The sequence below is a fragment of the Pipra filicauda genome, unplaced genomic scaffold, assembly GCF_003945595.2.
Source record: "Pipra filicauda isolate LSUMZ 115617 unplaced genomic scaffold, ASM394559v2 scaffold124_size2119055_pilon, whole genome shotgun sequence".
Lineage (NCBI taxonomy): Eukaryota > Metazoa > Chordata > Aves > Passeriformes > Pipridae > Pipra > Pipra filicauda.
The window spans coordinates 200,568-221,573 of record NW_024103707.1 but is presented as its reverse complement, the minus strand read 5'-3'; the positions used below and the strand labels follow the sequence as shown (position 1 = coordinate 221,573).

Sequence of the window (21,006 nt, the reverse complement as noted above, 5' to 3'; positions counted from 1 at the left end):
TACTCCCAAGGAGTTTCTTGTCCTTCATGTGCTTGGAAATGAGTTCCAGGATAAGCTGCTCCACCACATTCCCAGGGATCAAGGTGAGGCTGATTGACCTGTAGTTCCCTGGCTCCTTCTTCTTGAACATATAAATGACAGATAGGAGACAAGCAATGTATCTGTATTGACACAGTACACTGCCAGAACATTGGGCTGGTCAGTTCCCTCCTAAGATAGAGTTAGCAATGGTGTAGCTGCCCTCTGCTGTTCTTAGACAGGATGATGCGCTAAATATTCCATTAAGCTCACAGAACATTGAGTACACCTATATGTGAAATAAGTGCAGTCTGGCAGAAGAAGAGACAACAATGTTAGTCTGCTTATACAGTCTTTTGGGCAATAGTGGCGTGATGCTGTGCTTTGCAAGTACTGTATATTTCACAAGTCATGTAAAGATACTAGGGTATCTCATTTGAGAGATGCTTTAGTCATTTGTTCATCTCCATGGCCCTTTGTTAGACCTTCTGCAAGTATACCCATATCTCTTTTACAGAGAAGTTCAGAACAAGGCACAGTACTCCAGGTCTGGCCTCACCAGTGCTGAGCAGAGGGAACTGATCCCTTCCCTTGACCTGCTGATAGCACCAAAATAGCTTAAGAACACCAAAATTAAAAATGATAGTCAGCTAACAAGCAAGTAAGGAGTCACCAGTGGGAGTCCCATTGGGATGTGTGCTGGAACACATCAGAAATAAAAGCTGACTACAAAAAAGAGCAAATGGGTCTTAGAATTCCAAGTTACTAGAGAGCAATCACTGGTTTTGATAAATGCAAAGTGATGCATCTAGAGAAAAATAACCACAACTACCAACTAATAACACCCAGCTATATATTAGTTGGTTCTCTTTGAGAGCACGAGCACCTTTCTAAACAATATAGAGAAGTCGCAATTCTGTGATACAGGTGATTTAGATTAGAGGGTTAAAAAGCAAGTAGACAAGTTCATTAGAGTATTCATCAAGAGCTGTAAGAAATGACAGTATACACATATGCTCCAGGCAAGGAACCCTTGGAGTGACTAGTTACTGGAAAAACAAACTTTGGGAATTATCAAGGCACAGTTTCAGAATATTCTGTACTGTGGCAGCAAAAGCAGCTTCTGCACTTTTGGTGCCAAATCCCTCCTGCTCACTTTCAAACATGGCACACAGTTCACCCTAAACTGCTGAGCTGTTTCTTTAAAAACAATTATTTTAAGGACTGATTTTAGTGCAGACCACTTTGATAATATAATTTCTCTATTATCCTCAGGGACTTATCAGCACAACTGAAATGGAGGGAAATAACAAAAACCTGAGACTAAAAATCACTTAAAACTGGAGAACTAAAGCTTTTTCTCTATCTCATCCTGTTCTTAAAAAACTTCTGCTAAACAACCACCAAGAGCCACTTCAAGACAAGATAATAATTAAACTAACACCACACTCAAGTGTGTTTGCTACAAAATTTAAGACTGGCCTTCCATCAACTCATTGTTGTAAGAACCCATAAACAAATGGAAAGCGTAACTAGGTAAAGTATAAGATCAAGTTCTGGAAGAGGTAAGAGGGGGAAAGAAAGGTTGTGAAAAAAAGAAGCATCACTCACATAGCATCACTGTTTACTATTTCTTCTTTAATTTTAACATATTCCAGTTGACTCTCACGATAAATCTTGAGAGAACTCTGTGAAGAAGGAAAGCAGAGTTAAAATATGTCCATACTGAGGAGAAAAAAAAAAAATGGCAGACACCTTACCTATTCTAGTGCATAGCCAAAAAAGTATATTCCATGAGAAAACAAGCAAGTTGAAAAGTCAGGTTATCCTCCTTTAACAGCAAAAGTTATAACAAACAAACAAATACATAAATCTCTATATGTTTATCTATCTTTTGAGTATGTGCCTCTAACATCTATCTGGATAGGAACTCAAAGTTGAAGTCAAGAGCACAACTATTATACACCATATGTATAATCCTGCTGTTTTTGAAAGTGCCATCAGGACATCAGCTACTAACACTTGCTGAGGGAAGAGGACTTATAAACAGTTCTAACATGGAAGACAAAATGTGTACAGCGACAAGACAAATATTAATATCCTGCCTTGTACCATCATGAAAAAAAATACAAGAAAGAGAGAGGGTGGGGTATTTTTTGCAGAAATAATAGTTAATGTATAGGAAATACATATATTTAGGTGATTTGAACAGTTAAAAGCTTTTCTCCTGTAGACTAAATCTCAGGAGAAATGGGAGAGAAATTAGGGATAAACTCTAGAAGCTAATAATCTGAAAGCATATGTTCAAAATGGTAACAGAAGCATAACCTCTTCTGCACAGACTCTCTTTGCACCTTTTCAGTAGTACAAGTATTCAATATTCTAATAAGAGCAGAACAGAAAACCAAAGGAATCTGAGTGTTTCTCCTTCCTTCCTAAGTTAGGAAATAAAAAACAAATAATCTGATGAAAAATCATATGAACTACAACAACCTAAATTTTTTGGCTCTCTGAAACCTGCTATCATTTAATCAATTTCACCTAAACCCAGAGCTGCCTGTCCCAATAAGCTGGAAATAACAACTGGGCTCATTAAAGTCAGCTTCATTAATATGACCATTAAATATATACATTTCCTTCAATGGAAAAAGTGCAAGTCATTTAAACCTTACAAGCACACCTTTTTCTCTTCCAACTCTGCCTTCAAGGAACCCAACTCTTCCTGGCACTTTTCCAGAGGCAGAATTTTCTGTAACATCTGCTCCACTTGGCAACGAAGAGCAGAGATCTCTCTGAAACGGGATGTGCAATTAAAAAAGAAGTTGCCAAAAACACAGGTGCTTTCAAATGTAATATTCTGATTCTTCAGTCAAGTGTCTTGAATACTTTGCTTTTTTCCTATGGAAAATTGCTGTGAGAGATACCCAAAAGCTTTTAGAGTCTCAGTATTCTCATTTTTCTATCCAACATTTAAAGAAAATTTAAGATCTGGTTAAAAAACACTACACTGAGCCTGAAGTTAAATGCAAGCAGATGGCACATGCCACATAGGTGTGCTGCCTACACTAAAGTGCTGGTAATGAGTGTCTCTGCCTACGTATTGCTGTAAAATTAGAGCAGAGTCCAACTGCAGTATTCTTCAGCAGGCAGGATTATATGCTGCCTCTTCCTCTATAATCAGACAGAGTAAGCAAGAGCACGCAGCCACAACTCTAAAGTAAAATGCTTCATACAAATATGGCCGCCCCAAATAGGCTTACATTTAACTACCACCAAAATATGAGCTCCACATCTCCACTTGGTCACTTAAGACTCTTATGTAACATAGGCCCAGGAAAGAATCCTACACAGGTACTGTAGAAGGACAACAGATTTCTCTGCTTTGCGAACTATGGCCTAGGAAGCACAGTAAAAGGACCATACTAAATGCTCAGCTGAGACCCAGGGCTGCTGCTATTACAGCATCAGACTCCCAAAACTAACCACAAGATTGAAAACATCATGGCTACGCTTCGTGAACGAAGATTTGGGAAGGGCTCTACCCACGTTTGTTGCAAACGCGTTGGTGGCTAAAAAGGCCAATACGAGATAGGCACGTCCGGTTGCAAAAGGCAAAACAGAAAGACTCCTTAGGTGGTATATTCTGCAAGGCACGATTCTTTCTGCACTGTCTTTTCTCCTCAAGGGTGATCCTGTGTGCTTTCTCAAAAGTATCAAAAAAAGTATCAAAAGATGGTGTGTCTCCAGACCTCCCGATTGGAGGCCAGGGTAGACCAGTTATGTTGATCAATATGGCCAAGGCTGAGATGTTGTTTCAGGGAGTCCTTGTATCTTTTCTTTGGGGCTCCTCTCTTGCGGCAGCCGGTGGCAAATTGAAAACATAGCATCTTTATTAAACAACCTATATCAACTTACCGTTCAGCAAATTGAAGCTGTAATCTCTTGTTAAGGTAGAAATTAAAAACAGTTCATCAAATGTCCTTAAATGTATTTCAACTCAATTGCCACTTGCAAAGAAACATCCAATAAAAACTTCCTCACACAAAAAACTCCACAAGACTTGCACAACTAAGTGTTTAATACATACATTTCAGTACACTTGAAGTGAATAAGCAGAGCTTCTTCTGTTACGTGAGTAATTCTCACGCAATACAGATTTCAAATAGACCATCTTGAACCATATATTAGACACAGACAGAATTTAAGTGGATAGTTTTAATTCCAAAGGCCTATTTTCTTTATAAAACCTACCCAGTTTGTTCTTCACTGGAGATATCACTACTTAAACCTTAAGTAAAAAGTCTCAAGTACTCTTATAAGAAGTGTTATAAGTATAGTAATTCTGTAAGGACACTAATAGAAAAGTAAAGGATATCAGTGCATTTCTGTTGATATTCTGTCAGCAAACGACTGCAAGTAAAGAAAAAAAGACTTTACTAATTTTCTCCCCCAATTTTGACAATTATGTCTCAGGATACCTCTCCTTTTGCTTTACAGATAAATACAGAAAGTGCAAGATTGGTTTGCATTTTCTGATAGTAGTCAATATAACCCTTTTGTTTCATTAAGCCATTCAAACCTCAAATCAGACTGCTTTGAAATATAAAAAACTCACTGAGTTACATTACTTTGTAGCCATCAACTAATTGCAGTTTATAAAAAAAATACTGTTTAGGTAAAAATTTATATACATATGTATATATATGTATATAAAGATTAATATACATGCATAAATTAAAAGATACATATATAACATGTTACCAAAAGGATGTTTTCCTAAAACTTAAAAAGATGTTCTCCTAAAAAAGAACACATAAATCTCAGAAAAATATTTCAAAAGACCCTAAAATGCCTTAATCTTTACATTATTCTCCCAGCAGCCATAAGAGGGTAACACCCTGATCCAAGAGGGACAGCAGGAAGGAAAGTAACTCTTTCCTTAAATGCTATGGTTTTTAAGAACTGTGAGAAGAAAGGACAAGAAAGAGAAATACCATGGCCATTACCCCAGTACAGAGAGGGTTGCATTACTTTCTCTTGCAACATTTAAGAGTAATCAAGAAAGGCAAAAAAAGAAAGGCTGAGCTGCAAGTAGTTAAAGAGGCAATTCCCACAAGAATTGTGTGCATTGGCAGAAGGAAGAGGGATACAAAGTCTGGAGGTCAGAAAAGGAATCACACATAGTAAAGGAGCTTTGAAAAAAGGGTCCCGGTGTGTGCTCTCTTAAATACTGTTTGGAAACCAGAATGCAGGACTGGAATTTAGATTCACTCAAGCCAAATTGACATGTATCTGGGAGAGAGTACATGAGAAACAAAACATTACAATTAGGAGGCATAGCATGCATATTAGGCCACACTAGGAGGTATACATAACAGATCTTGATATTTTATTCCATACAAGCATATGTTGATGGTTTTTGAGAAGAACTGCAAGCAATAAGAGAAAACAAATTATAAGAAGTATTTTAGAACCTTATTGTTCTGAAAAATGTTCAGCTTCACTTTCCATATTCTGATATTTAATACAAAAGCATTTCACACTCTAATGATCAGACTTAATTCTGTTTAAAAGGTTCATACATACCTGTACTCGACTTTATTTCTCATATTCTTCACAAGAATGAAATAAATGAACACAAATAAATGAGATAATAATATAAATAAATTTATAGATAAACAAATGAAATAAATCTCTTCACAGAGCTGCTTCTGCCTGTACTTAGCACCGTTTACTGCCATTACATACCATTGCTTTAGAGCTTATATTAAAGAAGTCTTACAGTCTAGATTTAGAACCGCTTGTGAAGAAGTTACTTTCATTTTGGAGCATTTAGTGTGGTGCATCCACCTGCATTGTTTTAAGCACTTAAGAGCAATAAAACCCAGCCCACCAAACAAAAACATACATGCAATTGTACTTACTCTCCATCAATCATTTTTTGCTTCAGTGCAATTAATGCGGCTACATATTCATTTATATTCTGTAAGGAAGAGTCTCAAGTTGGTAAAGAACTTATACCCCAAAAACTAGTACTATCTACTGTAAATACCCCTAACTTGATTGCTAATGTGGTACAGAATACAATAATCTGTCTTCTTTATTTTAGTCTTTATTACTAAGTCATCAAAAGTATATCCATTTAAATACAAGTAGAGAATGTAAGCTGCACAAGAAAGTATGCATACTTAAATGAAGCCTTACTACAAAAGCTGTTTAAACGTTGCTTTTGCGGTAGATTCTATACTAAATCCCCGTAAGATTTTCTCCTCAAAATTCAACTAAGCTTTGGCAGAATATTAGCAATAAAAAACATCAGCTCACTTGAGTCTACAGATTTTCCAAATTCTCAATCCATACTCATTCTAAATGTGTCTTATGGACTCTCAACAGGCCTTCCCTTTATTTACAAGAGAAACGAATATTGCCCAAAGCATAATACTATAAAAATACATGCTCGCTTAAGAGACCTCAAGGAAGAAAGTGAATCATAACAGTCTTTTCACTGCACCGAAGCAAAGCCAAAAGGATACGCCTAAAAATTCCCAGGCACGCCGCAGACACCTGAGCTACTTTTCCACATTTCGCCCGGCTAAAGCTCGACACTGCTGCTACTTTTACAAAGCCCGTTCGCCACACACGCTATCCGGGTTCCCGCCGCGCCGGGAGCGGTGACTGTGGGACTCGGGACTCTTCACCCGCCAGCGGCCCGGCGCAGCCCCACTACCCCGCTCCAGCGCCACAGGAAGGGCAGCCCGTGTCTACCTGCTGGAGAACACCGCAGTTGGCGCAGGCTCCGGCGGCGGCTGCAGTCCCGGCCGGCGGCGGCGTCTCCCCCGGCATCATCGTGCCCACAGCGGCGACTCTGCGCAGCCCGCTGCGTCACACACCGCGCCATGGCCTCAGCAAGGACCCAGCTCGCCTTCACCTCCTCGAGGGTAATGCCAATCACTGCCTGAGTAGTGGCAGCGGAAAAGACAGAAGAAGGTGCTCTGTGCAGAAACTGACGTTGAAAACAGCCGGTGAAGAGCGACTCGGCCAACTGCAAGACACTCGCACCTGCAATACCCTTCGACCAGCACGTTGTTTTATCTCCTTTTAGGTGCGGGCACTTCTGCTGGGCGCTCCTGCGGTCCCGGCGCAGGCGCGGGACAGGGCAGCTTCCCTCGCCTGGAGCGAGCAGCGGGGCCCGCGGAGGAGGGGGCAGCCCGGACTGGGACGGGGACGGGCCGAGCGGAGCTCTACTGAAGCCAGGGTTGCTGAACACTGGCCCCTGTGATCCTCTACAAGCCTGAGGCGAACTGCTCTCGCCACCCTCTCTCTGCTTCCCTTCTGGCGAACTAGAGTTGCCGTCTAGATATGGGCATACTTAGCTATTCTCTGACGCACACCCCCCCAGTTCTTAAAACGGGAGCACACCAGTTCAGCTCACTCAGCATCTTGTGGGAGCATGATACTGATGGCAAAAGATCAAACTTTTCATTTCACTCAAGCATTTGTAAAGAGGCTTTCAAGGGTAATATTTAGCACACTTATCATGGCTGCCTGCATCTACCACTTATGCAACATCTTTCTATAGTGAGCGAGCTACGGTAAGAGTTTACAGAATCATAGAATGTTTGGGTTGAAAGGGACCTTAAAGATCATCTAGTTCCAACCCACTTGCCATGGGCACGGACACCTGCTGCTAGAACAGATTGCTGATGTGTTTCAGGCCATGCGTTCGATCACTTAGAAGTTAAAGTAGTAACTGGTGTGTTGTTCCACCCTGTATTACTGTTGAGGTATGATTCCATCACATTATTTCCATAGCGATCATTTGGTATTTTGTACATAGGACAGATAGTTGCACACAGTGTGAGTTCTGTTCAGCACATGCTGTTGGGTTTTATTCACTGAATGCTCTTTGCAACATTGCTGATGCTTACATTTTTAGTCTACCTGGAACTTTCTCTGACTCAGTTTATCCAATTGCTTGTTCATTGTTTTCTTCCTTGTAGTTTGTACATATTCCTCAGAGGAATCAATATTGATCTCTAGATCTGCGGACCATGTTAAATCTTCCATCATCTGGATCTTGATGAAGACATTGAAACTTTTAACTCCTTGATCAGTGCTCTGATGAAACACAGTATTTCAGGCTTTCTCAATCTTTCTACTTTGAGAGCTTTACAACAGAATAATAAAATAGTCATTAGAGCAGCAGTAGAGTTTAAGTGTCAGTGTCACTGGAATGAATTCACTCTCTTGGGTAAAGTTTCCATGTGAAGCGCTCTTCAAAGAGAATGGAGCTGAGCACTACTCATTTTAGATTTGAGAATTTGGGGCTGTGATCAGGTCAGGTAACAAGGCACTTTATTAGGTGAGTTATTTAAGGGCAGGGTTCTGCAGAAATATATGACACTATATCTGAAAGAAATTAATAGCTAAGATGTTTTTAGAAGAGTTCAGTGTTTCTTTTGACTCTTCATGCTTAAGTGAAAATGTTATCAAAATTTTGTTTTAGCATTGACAATGTCGAAATTTTCTAGTTGTTTTGACATCACAGAATCATTTAGGTTGGAAAAGACCTCCAAGATCATCAAGTCAAATTTTTGACCAACCCCCACCTTGTCAACTAGACTGTAGCACTAAGTTCCACATCCAGTTGTTTCTTGAACACCCCCAGGAATGGTGACTCCTTCGTGGGCAGCCATTTCCAGTGCTTTCCATTAAGAAATTCTTCATAGACCAACCTGAATCTCCCCTGGTGCAGCTTGAGGCTGTGTCCTCTTGTCCTGTCACTAGTTGACTGGGAGAAGAGACCAATCCCCACCTTGCTATAACCTCCTTTGTAGTTGTAGAAAATGATAAGGTCCCCCTGAGCCTCCTTTTCTCCAGGCTTAACACCCCCAGCTCCCTCAGCCACTCCTCATAGTGCTCTTAACTCTTCACCAGCTTTGTTGCTCTTCTCTGGACACACTCCAGTACCTCAATGTCCTTGAATTGTGGGGCCCAGAACTGGACACAGAACTCAAGGTGCTGCCTCACCAATGCTGAGTAGAGGGAGGTGATCACTGCCCTGGTCCTTCTGGCCACACTATTTCTGATACGAGCCAGGATGCCATTGACCTTCTTGGCCACCTGGGCACACTGCTGGTGTATGTTCAGATGGCTGTCGACCAGCACTCCCACATCCTTTTCTCCTGGGCAGCTTTCCAGCACTCTTCCCCCACGCTGTAGAGCTGCATGGAGTTGTGATCCAAGTGCAGGACCTGGCACTTTGCCTTATTGAACCTCATAAAATTGGCCTCAGCCCATCAATCCAGCCTGTTATACTCCCACCCAACTTAGTATTGTCCATGAACTTACTGAGAGTACACTCGATTGCCTCATCCAGATCATTAGTGAAGATATTAAACAGGACTGGGCCCAACACTGACCCTTGAGGAACACCACTAGTGAGTGGCCACCAACTGGATGCAGCATCATTCACCACCACTCTCAGGGCCTGGCCATCCAGCCAGTTCTTCAACCAAGCAAAGAACTGTCCAAGCTGTGGGCTGCCAGCTTTTTCAGGAGAATGCTGTGGGAGACAGTTTCAAAGGTTTTACTGACATCCAGGTAGACTACATCTGCAGCCATCCCCTCATCCACTAGGAGGGTCACCTGGTCGTGAAAGGAGATAAGGCTGGTCAAGCAGGACCTGCTTTTCCTAAACCTGTGTTGGCCGGGCCTGATCCCCTGGTTATCCTGTACATGCTGTGTGATTGCACTCAAGATAATCTGTTCCATAACCCTCCCAGGCACCAAGGTCAGGCTGACAGGCCTGACCTCCTTCCCTGGATCCTCCTTCTGACCTTACTTGAGGATGGGCATCACATTTGCCTACCTCCAGTCATTTGGGACCTCCCCAGTTAGCCAGGACTGATTATAAATGACAGAGTGGTTTGGTGAGCTCTTCTGCCAGCTCCCTCAGTACCATCTCATGAATCCCACCTGAACTCATAGACTTTTGAGTGTCTAAATAGCTCAGCAGGTCACTAATGACTTCCTCCTGAATTATACAGGGATTCTAATCTGTTCCCTGTCCCTGTCTACCAGCTCAGGGGGCCAGTTGCCCTAAGGATAACTGAGACCAGACTGTTAAAGACTGAGGCAAAGAAGGCATTAAGCCTTTTTCTCATTCTTGCTTACAATGTTCCCCACCATGTCCAATTAAGAAATTTTCCTTGGCCCTCCTTTTGTTTTTGATGTATTTATAAAAACCACTTTTTATTATCTTTCTCAGCAGTGGCCAGATTGAGTTCTAGCTGAGCCTTCACCTTTCTAATTTTCTCTCTACATGACCCAACAACATCCTTGTACTCTTTCTGAGCTTCCTGCCCCTTCTTCCAAGGGTCATAAACTCTTTTTTTTCCTTGAGTTCCTGCAAAAATTCCTTGTTCAGACAGGCCAGTTTTTTTCCCCAATGGCTCATCTTTTGGCACATAGGGATGGGCTTCTGCGCCTTTAAGATTTCCTTCTTAAAGTATGTCCAGCTTTCCTGGACCCCTTTGTTATTAATGACTGTTTCCACCTGCTGGAAGTCCAAAGTAGATGTTCTGTTGACCCCCTTCCTTAATTTCACCAAGAATTGGAAACTCTTATCATTTTGTCATCACTATGCTCAAGATGACCTCCAGCCCCCCCCATCTCCCAGCAGCAGGTTTCTTCTCTCTCTGTTTGTAAACAGCAGGTCTAATGTGGCATCAGCCCTGACAGGCTCACTTACCAGCTATATCAGGAAGTTACCATCTACACAGTCCAGGAACCTCCTAGACTCCCTTCTCTCTGCTCTATTGAGTTTCCGGCAGACATCTGGCAAGGCGAAGTATCTCACAAGAACAAGGGCTAGGGATCATGAAACATCAGCCAGCCTCATTCAGAATACTTCATCTGCCTCTTCATCCTAGTTAGGTTGTCTGTAAAAGACTTCCACCAGGATGCCTACTACCTTGTTAGCCTTCCCCCTGATTCTTACCCATAGGCACTCAACCTTATCATCACTATCGTTGAGCTCTGTACAGTTGAAACACTCCCTAATGCACACTTCTTCTAAAACAGCTCATAAGTTTTAATGGTTCAGACTCTGAATACAGGCAGAATTAGGCAAGTAAACTTATGAAAATTTTGTATTGCCATTTTATTTTTTTATGTTACATTCCCCTTCCTTGACAACAAGAAAATATTTTAAAGTTCTGTTTTAACTCACACTACAAAAACTAGTTATTAAAAAGCTAGTTATTTTCTTTCAGAAAAATAATTTATCTTACAATTTAAAATAGGCAATATTAAATAATAATGTAAATTATATGCTTTTTTAAAAATTGCACTTAACTTGATTAGGCCAAGTAGAAGAGTGATTGTAGGGTATGGAATTCCAAGTTCTACTTCATTATATATCCAGTAAGGAGCACATCAGAGTTCAGAAGATGCATGGGGATGGGAAGGCACTAGGAAGGGCAGACTGGATCTAAAAGAGAAAGGTTATAAATCTGGAATTTATAAAGCCCTGTGAGTTCAACAGTAGACTTATACAGGGCTAAGATGTCTGTGCCATGAAGTCTGAGTCACAGAGACTTTGATCTCTTTTGTTGATGATAAAACAGAAAACTGGCGACTTGGTTAGCTGTGAAACTCCTTATTGCTGAATGGGGCCATTTAAAAAGAATTAAATTATGACTGCAGGGTTATTGTGTTTATTTAGCGGAACTGAAATAGTCAGCAGCACATAAACATGATTTCTTTACTGTTGCTTATAGAGATAACATAGACTGTCCTTCCTGGTTTTCATGAATGAAGAACAGAAAGAATCAGGTGCTAACGTTCCCAAAAAAACACTCAGGTGGTCCTTAATAGCACAAGTGTCATCCTTTCACCACCAGTATCTGAAGGCAATATTGATGATAGGTGCAATTAGAGAGACTGCAGAGGAAATGCCTAGCCATCTTCACAGCATGTCAAGGTGACAGCATCATGGTCTCTGGCACTCTCAGTTTTACACTAGAAAAGTTTATTAACTATAGTAAGTGTAAAAGAAATCTTTAGACTGGATATTGGTTCACCGAAAAAGAGTTATCAAGCATTGGAACAGGCTGCCCAATGAAGTGCTTGAGTCACCATCCCTGGAAGTATTTAAAAGTCATGTAGCCACTTAGGAATACGGTTTAGTGGTGGACTTGGAAGTGGTAGGTTAGCAGTTTAATATGATGATCCTTGAGGTCTTTTTCAACCTAAATTATTCTACAATTTAATACTTTAATATTACTCCATGGAAATGTTCTGCTTCTACCTATCATACGGAGAGCTACTTCCTATGCAAAAACTTCTGTGCAGTCTTTCAGTGGATTCTCTTGTTTCAGATGCTCTTGCTGATTTCAGATTCTTGCGGTGTTCTCCTACTGACAATCTAACATGAAAGGTTAGAAGTACTTCACACCTGTAGAATGGAAACACAGACAAATAGGATCCCACTCTTTTCAGTAGAAAGAAAACACATCAGGATGGAAGTATAAGCTTCACTTTTTCTTGCTTCCTGTCCCCAGCACCCTGGCATGCAATAATGGCAGGGAAGCAACTCATTTAACACAGACTTGAAACAGCTATTTTATTTAGACATTAGCAGGCAAGCATATTGTAATTTTGTTACTATAAATAACATTACAGCATTATAGAAAAAAATGGCTTGCAAGAGGCCTCTAGACATCTGTAGTCCAACCTGCTTGAAGTGGATTTAACTACAAGCTAGATCGGGTTGCACAAGGTCCTGTCCATGTGATTTTTTAAAACCTCCAAGGGTGTAGATCTTACCATCTCTCTGGCCACCCTGCTTAACTGCTATAAGAGTGAAGAATCATTTTATCCTCTCCAGTCAGAATTTCTGTTGTTTCAGTTTGAGTCTGTTGCTTCTTGTTTAATTGTGCATCTCAGAGAAGAGCTTGGCTCATTTTTCTCTATAAACTCCCTTAGATAGTTGAAGATAGGAATGAGATTTAGTCTTCTCTTCCTTTGGTTCAATAAACCCAGTTAGATTAGCCTCTTCCTGTATATATTATGGGTTCCCTTAGTGGCCCGTTCCTCCAGCTTGTCAACGTCAGTGTGAATGACAGGCCTTTCATGTGCTCCCTGCAATTTTGTGTCATATGCCAACTTGCTTAGGATCCTTCTATCCCCTTTTCCAGGTCATTGATGATGATGTTAAACAGTGTCAGCTTCAGTGTTGACCCTTAAGAAATTCTGTTTAACTAGGCTTCCAGTTAGATGATTACTTGCAGTTAGTCACAGAGGAGTTGTTTACCTTTGGCTGTCTGGTATAACTGAACCTCTTCCTATTTTACTTCTCTCTCTTCCTCTCTCTCTCTCACTCTCTATACAGATATGTACGTACACACACATACATTCTGCAGAATTATGAGTTTCTGTTACATAAATTGACAGTAAAGGAATTTGACACAGGTATGCTATTTTTTGCTCTTCTCTATTTTCACCTTTTTCAGGTTTTTCCTCTAGTGTAAGACATATCCAGACACACCAGTTGAACTTATTTCCTGGGTTATCACTGCTGCATAGTATTCAGAGTCCTGAGGATAAATACATAGGAGTTTTTTCAGGTGAGTGTACTGCAGGATGCAAAAAGCTTCTGTTTCCTGTAGTCTAATGGACATTTTGTAGGAATATGGGAGAGTCCTAGTTCAGGGTGAAGATGATATATCATATTCTTATCTCCCTTCTCAAGCTTTCTCCTTCTTTACTGTATTTTCTGAGTGCATATCTCTTCAATACTGTAATACCTCTTTTTTAGATCTGATTTGTCAGCTTTTTAAAGTCAGCTATAGCTGACACATCCCTGTCTTCTCCTACCAAAGCAGTTTTATATTAGAAGTTTTTCAGGTGTGGCAATTTGAGCCACATTAGAAACTCAAAATCCAATTTCCAGGCTTTCCCCCACCCCTTCCCACAATTTATCCCAACACCGGAGAGAAACTTTCAGGCCAGAGGCTTCTATAGGGGAAAGTATATACATTTATTTACACAAATAAATATTATACAAACTAAAGGCAACTATATATATATATTATTACACTTCTAACAGTCCTTTAAGACCCTCCCTTTAACGTTAGTCCAGGAAGAGCCTTTCAAGGCTGGGAAATAACCAGTCTCTCTCTCGTGGGAGTGTTCGGGGCCTGAAACACTCCCTACCAACCTCAAGCTGTTTGCTGCAGTTTTTCTCCTCACGAAGTCCAAGAAGATAGCTTTGAGTCCTTTCTCCTCGGTCTGCTGTGTGACCTCTCAGTCTCATACCTCGATTCGTAGGCTGCTGTAGTGTAGCTTATCAACGTACGCGTCCTGGAATGTTGATTCCTCCTCCAGGTTTTCAGCTGTCTTGCATTTAAATCACGGCAGAGACATCCTCCGGACCTCTCTCTTCGGTCCGTCTCCAGTTTTGCCTGGGATTCCTTTCCCTGGCTCTGAGCTATATTTAGCCCATCCACTTTGGCTCTGCTCCAATGCTGAGCCTCTCCTCCACTTTACAGTGGAGAGAAAGAAAAGCCCCCCCTCCACAGCTTAATTGCAGAAAGGAGGGGGAAGAGGGCTTGGCTGCAAAGCCTGCCTCTCTCCTCTTACCTCAGGTGCTGTGAGTCGCATCCCTCACAAACATTCACTCTAAATGCTGCCTCTAACTCTGGCCTAGGCAGAGTTGGGGGCCACAAGGCTTCCCTTTTCCCCCCGGAGGGGGGAAAGAAGGAGCCCAGCCACCCCCTGGCCTTCTCCACCTACACACAGCGGACATCAACAGCAAAACACTACCAGCAGCTTCCGGTGCTGTGTATATATGATTTTTAGCAGAAGTGAACAAGACAAGTGGTGATTGGCTCTCCAGGGAACACTGCCCTGGCACCCAATCACCTCTGAGCCCCCGACTCTCAGGGGGGCCAATCTCAAACTACGACACAGGACATTTGTAGTTCACCTCTGAATTCTTTTAAAATTCCTGGGTATATACCATCTGGTCCTTGTGATTTATTACTATTAATTTTGCCTGTATGTTCCATAACCTATATATTACATACTGAATCTTTCAAGACATAACCCCTGGTAAGTGCCCTTCTAAAAAAGAAGAGCTGACTCAGGAATCCATATCTGCTGCAGTGAGCACAGATGTAAAGAATGAGTTTAGATTTTTGGTTATTTTCTCTGTATGCTCCTTTAAATTTCTTTTAATTTTCCTGGTGCTGCAGTCTGTCTGGAGATGTCCAGAGCCTGAAGTGTTTGAAAGGGGTTTATTATTAGATTTTATGCCTTATGTAAGTTGTTCTTCAAACTCTTTTAGCCTGTCTCATGGTGTGGTTTACTTTTCATCTGTCAGAAGTTTGGTTTCTATTTTCAATTTATGCCCAAATTTAGCTTTTGGAAGGATTCTTCTGAAAAGCTGTCCCCAGCAACAGACTTTTTTTTTTTAAACGAAAGCACATGCTGGTGGACTTTTTTTTTTTTTCACTTGTCTATAAGGGCTTTATGTAAGGTAGGAAAGGACGAAAGAGAGAGAACATCGCTGTGTGCTGCAATTGACTGTGCCCACAGCATTCTTCCCTTGCCTTCTGGAGGTGTACACAGTACTGTATTAGATTATTGCTTCTGGATGCAGGGATTGCAACCCTAATGGCATCTGGAATTACCTAGGAACAGCTTCTTAAAAAAACAGGAATTCCAGGAAATCCTTTGCAAAAAAGGGTATTGTATATATGCAGAAGACTCATGCTGAACATCTAGACTTGTAATTTATTGGCTGTAGACCATTTCATCTTCCTCACCAGAATCTCAGCATCATGACAACCTTGCTGTCTTCATGTCAAAGCATGTCCTCAGTAGTCACTGACCCCAGTCACTGACTGGTTCTTAAAAATGACTATACAGTGATGCCAGCTCAGGAGTGAATATGTTTCTGTTAGAGATTTATCTTCTTGGCATGCATGCTGACACAGACAACAATGGCTAGGGTTTCCCTTCCTTCTGCTTCTCCACCTCATCTCCCCCTCTCCCTTGAAGGCAAGGCTGTTTATAGGCATCCCTGCTGCCGAAGACATCTATGTAAGAGACCTGAGTACATCTCTCCCATGTGCCTTCCCCCCACCCTGGGAGTTTGTCTGGATGAGCTCAGCATCAACTTTTGTAAATAGCTCTCAGGCCTTGAAAAACCTCAATAGGTGCCTGCCCCTTGCTCTTTCCCCTGCTGCTTTAAAATACCTGCTCTTGTCCTTTCCTCCTGAACTAATCCTTGCCTGCTGGCTTGTCTTCTGCCTTGAGCTGCCTTGTCATTACAGGCTCGCATAGCAACCTGACCTGTTGCCTGGGCTGTTGGTGAACTTGCTTTGCTCTTCTTGCTCAGGTATTGTGGAATTTACTGACTCTCAGCTCCCAGCTCTACATATGGAGCATTCTGTCCCTGCTACTTCCTGACAGGCTTACTGGTCAGATGGAAAAAAGCAGCTACTGAAAAAAGAAATGAGTGATAAATGGCAAAAAGATGGGGAAATAAATATTCAACGTGACAAAGTAGAAACAAAAAACATGTTTTAAGAGAAGGTGTATGATGCAGTGGGGAGATCCTTGTCCTACCCTTGAGCTGAAAAGAAGAAATTATAAGGAAAAGATAGAAAGACTATTTTTGCCAAACTAAAGAAGAAAATAAAATCACATGCGCGTACAGAAATGTTAGGCAATTAAGTTAGGCTATCAGGAGTGGATGGAATTGTCCCAATGCAATTTAAGACAGGAAAGGAAAAAAAAAAGCAGAACTGTTTAGATAAAAAGGGAAAACAGAGAACAAAGGAAGACCTGTATGGACCTAATAATTGGCAAATGTACAGCAGAACATACAGGTGAAAATCCCTATAGTACTTTCCAGACAGAAACTGGTTTCTTGTGGTAACAAAAAAAGAGTGTGGATGCTGAAGTGGTAGTACTGTGGTATTCATGAAAAGCAGTGCTAAACATTTTTAGTAGTTCTATGTGAATATTATGGACACGTCTTTACAGTAGTTACAGAGAAGTCTATGGGAACCAGAGGACTATTGCAAGTTTCTTGACAGCAGCTGGAAAACCATGTGTCTCTGAAGGGATGCCACTGCTGCATACCTTTCTTTGCAACTTTAGATGATCACCATGTTTACATATAGTAAAGCACTTCAAACACACTCAAAATGCATGGCAAAACATGTAGCATCGTCATAAGGGCGTTGCTATACTGGTTTGCAAACTTCCTCTGCAATGTCAGGAGTCTGGGGTGCATCTCAATGGCTAGTGTTTCTGCAATAAACCCACTGGTTCTTTAAGGGCTTTAAAGTCGTGAACTTTGCGGACTAGGAGCAACAGAGCTATGCAGCAAATGGAACTTCGAAGGGAGACTTTCACTGGGAGAGTGTGGAGGTCAAAATGCAGACAGACTGCATGCAGCAGTGCTCCTGAGGTGCCATTCTTCAGAGCTGCTGATGCTATAAAACTGTGAACTTTCTCTGCAGTGTCTGTAAAGATCAGCAGCTCTGTAAGGACTCCGAAATGTTCAGTAGATGTACTGTAACCATGGCACTGCAAACCTCTGCAGGGAGGTTTGAATCATACAATGGTTAAACACTGGTGCTGAAACCCGCAGTATGATGAATCATGCAATTCTTATGGAGTATTTGTAGCTGGAGCATAAGATTTGTCTGCAGCACCAGCTGGAGTATGGGAATTCTTGTGTGGGCTTTTTGGGATGACACGTGTGTGTCTCTGTCACCTCCTTTAAGCAGTTGCATGCAAGATGCAATTGACAGCCTAATGACACATCCCTGCTTTCTATCTTGTGGCTACAGAAAGCACCTCTTTGCACTGAGACAGAGACACTAGCTGTCCTGAACCCACCCTCCTGCTCTTGGCCCGCTTAGCCGGGGTCTAAACGCAGCAGGCAAGCCGACTGCCAAACAAATGATAAATTTATTGCCAGCGCTAGCATTTCTTTGTCGCTGTTAGTTTTCCTTTCTTCCTCCTTTGCAGTATCACAGAAGGCTTCCGATTTCCAGCTCTTTCCGTCGGCCGGACCCGCAGCACCCCCCGCTCGGCACCGGCTGGTCTCAGGGCCCCGCGGCGGGTGCTGCCGTCCGCGCCCCGCCCCGTCCCTCCCGCCTCGTGTGCGCCTCTGCTCTTCCGCTCGCGCTCGGGGCTCCGTGCGGCTGCGCGCGCAGAGGCGGGCCTTGGTGGTGGCGCGGGCGCGAGCCGTGCGCGTGCGCGGCCGCGGGGACGCCGGACCGCGGAGCGAGGTTGGCGCTGGCATGGCGGAGGCGCGGCCCGGCGCAGGTGAATGCGACTGCCGGGCTGGGGCGGGGGGGCTCAGGCCTGCAGGCGGGGTGGGCCCAGTGAAGGGGAGGAGCGGCCATCACTCCGCAGCGATACTGCCGGGCAGAAGCCTGCGCCATGGCGGTCGTGGCCGTGTGCTGGCTCGTCGAGGGGTGCGGGTTGCGGCACCACCTGTTGCCGCTGCCCCGCCCCCGCCCGCCGCAAGTTGGCGGCGCCTGTGGCGCTCAAAATGGCTGGGTTCGCCTGTGCCGCAGGACGCACTAGGGAGAATTTTGCCTGAGGAGGAACGTACGAGCTTCTAGTATGTGACAAAGGAATGGTAATGTCAGAGAAAATCTAAAGAGGCGCTTGGTTTCGGGAGAATCCACTGCTCTCTGTCCACACCCGTACCCGTGAAAGCCGGGTTTCAGGCTGCCTGCACAGGGCAATGACAGTGACAATGTCTTAGCCCTACAAGCTGCTGTAAAACCTCGGCTTTTCGAGGAATCTGTGAGTAGAGGTCTTGGACGTGCAGGAGGTTATTGCTTAGAGCAGGTGCTACCTGTCTAGAGTGATCTCGGCAAGGGCTCACGAGTGGAGAGCGTCATAAGGTCCCGAGCCGACCTGGACGGGGATTTAGCGCCACAAGTGCAAGAAAACGCTTTTTCTTTTATTTGTTTTACCCTGTGTACTTGTATGATGCAAGTTCAGATTAATTTTAATTTTATTGGTTGTGGCTGCTGAGGAAAAGGAGGGAAACCTTTCAAGATCTATATTCCAGCCTTGCATTTAATGATTTATCATGCATTATGGGCACATAATCCTTATGTAATTCTGTCTTGAGCATGTATCCAGAAATAACACCGTTACCTAGAGTAATTAACAATATTTAGTTTTTTCATCACATTCTTAATTTCTTCTAGCCTAGGTAGACTTCTCAGGTAATAAATGTCACATTGAGGTCCACTGATGAGCTAACTCATTTCATTGTTTATAGAGTTGTTGGATTTCTGTCAGGGAGAATCCTGGAATTTTTGTGTCCTGGGTGAAGAAGAAAATATCAATCTCTACTTTTGCAGCACCCTGATGTTAATTCAGATTAAGATTATCATTAACTTATGTCCTAAACAGCATCCCCTGTTCTTGGCAGCCTGGCTATCATGACGGAAAAGTTACTTGAGGTCATTTTTTGGTGGTATGAAAATGGGCCCTCAACTGCCTTGTGGCAGGTGAAATGGCCTAGGACATGGTTCAGAGAGCAGAGATTGATAGTTTCAGTAAAGTGGGTACAGTCAAATGTCTGCTTGTCTGATTATCTTTCTATCAGGCTGCAGGTCAGCTCTGATTGTGAAATCTTTTGTATGGTTTATATATATTGGAATAAAAAGTCTTAAATAGGTATACTGAGCTAAAAATTGCTTTACTGAAAAGCAGTAGATGAGTCTGGATGATGCACCACTTCTACGCTTGCCTTATAATACTTAAGATAATTGCAACAGATACTGTTGCATGGCATAAGCTCTGAAGTGAATTTATTGTTGTGGCAGTACTGTGTTATCAACAACAATCTCATAGGTAAGTTTTGAATTGCACTTGTGCAGTGTTAGGGTGTAAACTGGCTTTTGCCCTGCAACTTCATGGACAGAGTGAGTGTATGATTTTAGGAGCTTAAAACTGAAAGATGTTTCTGCTTTTGGGGTAGATCAGGGAGTTGTAGAATGACAGTTTTCAAACACTGCAGATGTGCAGCCCATCCAGTGTATTTTGCCAATAGTGAACAAGGAAAACGACAAAGAGGAAGAATATAAGGAACAAGGCAACTGTAGAATAAGTATTCACATTGATATACCTTTCTAGTTTCTGTCCCTCTGCACCTAGAAGGGACAAATGCATTGTATTTAAGAGCTGTTAATGGATTTTTTTTATCAGTTGGTGTAATTGCTGTTGAATGTAGTTTTTGGTTTTTGCCCTCACGATGGCAGCTGAGTGTTTTATGTGGTACAATGCGTCATTAAACTGAAGATATCACAGAGTTTCTCTAAAGCCTGTAAGGGTGAACAGGAAAGTGAATGCACCATTCCTCTTTTTTTTTTTTTTTTCTTTCTGGTACAGTTTAATACCGGTATTGTAAGATTTGCAGGGAGTGTCTTCCATGTAACTTATGCTTCATGTTCAGCGGACTCTGGACCATTTCTTGTCTGGGTATTCATAGTGCTGACACAAATACATTGTTATGTACACACTATATTGTCATCTGTCTTTAGGTGACAGAATTGGTTATTTGAATTACTTAAAACTGAAGACATCAGTCCTCAAATTAAATTGAGAGATAGTATATAAACTGAACATATAATATTGAGTTGGAAGGGACTCGAAAGGGTCATTGAGTCCAGTGCCTGACATCACACAGAGTGACCTAAAAGCTAAACTAGATATCTAAGAGCATTATTCAAGCACTTATTGAACACTAAAAAGCTTGGGCTCAGGACCACTTCCCTGAAAAGCTTTTTCTGGTACTTGACTGCCCTTTAATTGAAGAATTTTTTCCTGTTACTATCCAGTCTGACCTTTCCTTGATGAAGCTTTAAGGCGTTCCATCATGTCCTATCACTGACCACTAGGGAGAAGAGATCAGCATCTCCCTCTCCGCTCTCC

General features: G+C 42.2%; 2 protein-coding genes across 6 annotated transcripts in view; one reads left to right on the top strand and one right to left on the bottom strand.

Annotated features, from left to right (window-relative positions):
• ICE1 (interactor of little elongation complex ELL subunit 1) overlaps positions 1-6,886 on the bottom strand; it is a 42,975-nt gene extending 36,089 nt beyond the window's left edge. For 2 of the 5 annotated variants that reach the window (XM_027722413.2, XM_039389097.1), the window contains exons 1-6: positions 6,784-6,886; positions 5,943-6,001; positions 4,394-4,428; positions 3,934-3,952; positions 2,699-2,810; positions 1,630-1,706 (exon numbers count right to left, since the gene is read on the bottom strand). In XM_027722413.2, coding sequence (XP_027578214.1) covers positions 1,630-1,706; positions 2,699-2,810; positions 3,934-3,952; positions 4,394-4,428; positions 5,943-6,001; positions 6,784-6,864 — 383 coding nt within the window. In that variant the 5' untranslated portion in view covers positions 6,865-6,886. Of the gene's footprint in view, positions 1-1,629; positions 1,707-2,698; positions 2,811-3,933; positions 6,530-6,551 lie in introns of those variants that run through there. The other 3 variants (XM_027722412.2, XM_027722415.2, XM_039389094.1) reach the window with 3 other exon arrangements.
• Positions 6,887-18,281: 11,395 nt separating this feature from the next.
• The window catches only part of NFX1 (nuclear transcription factor, X-box binding 1), a 74,591-nt gene continuing 71,866 nt past the window's right edge, over positions 18,282-21,006 (top strand). The window contains exon 1 of the mRNA XM_027722405.2: positions 18,282-18,372. Coding sequence (XP_027578206.1) covers positions 18,348-18,372 — 25 coding nt within the window. The 5' untranslated portion in view covers positions 18,282-18,347. The remainder of the gene's footprint in view (positions 18,373-21,006) is intronic.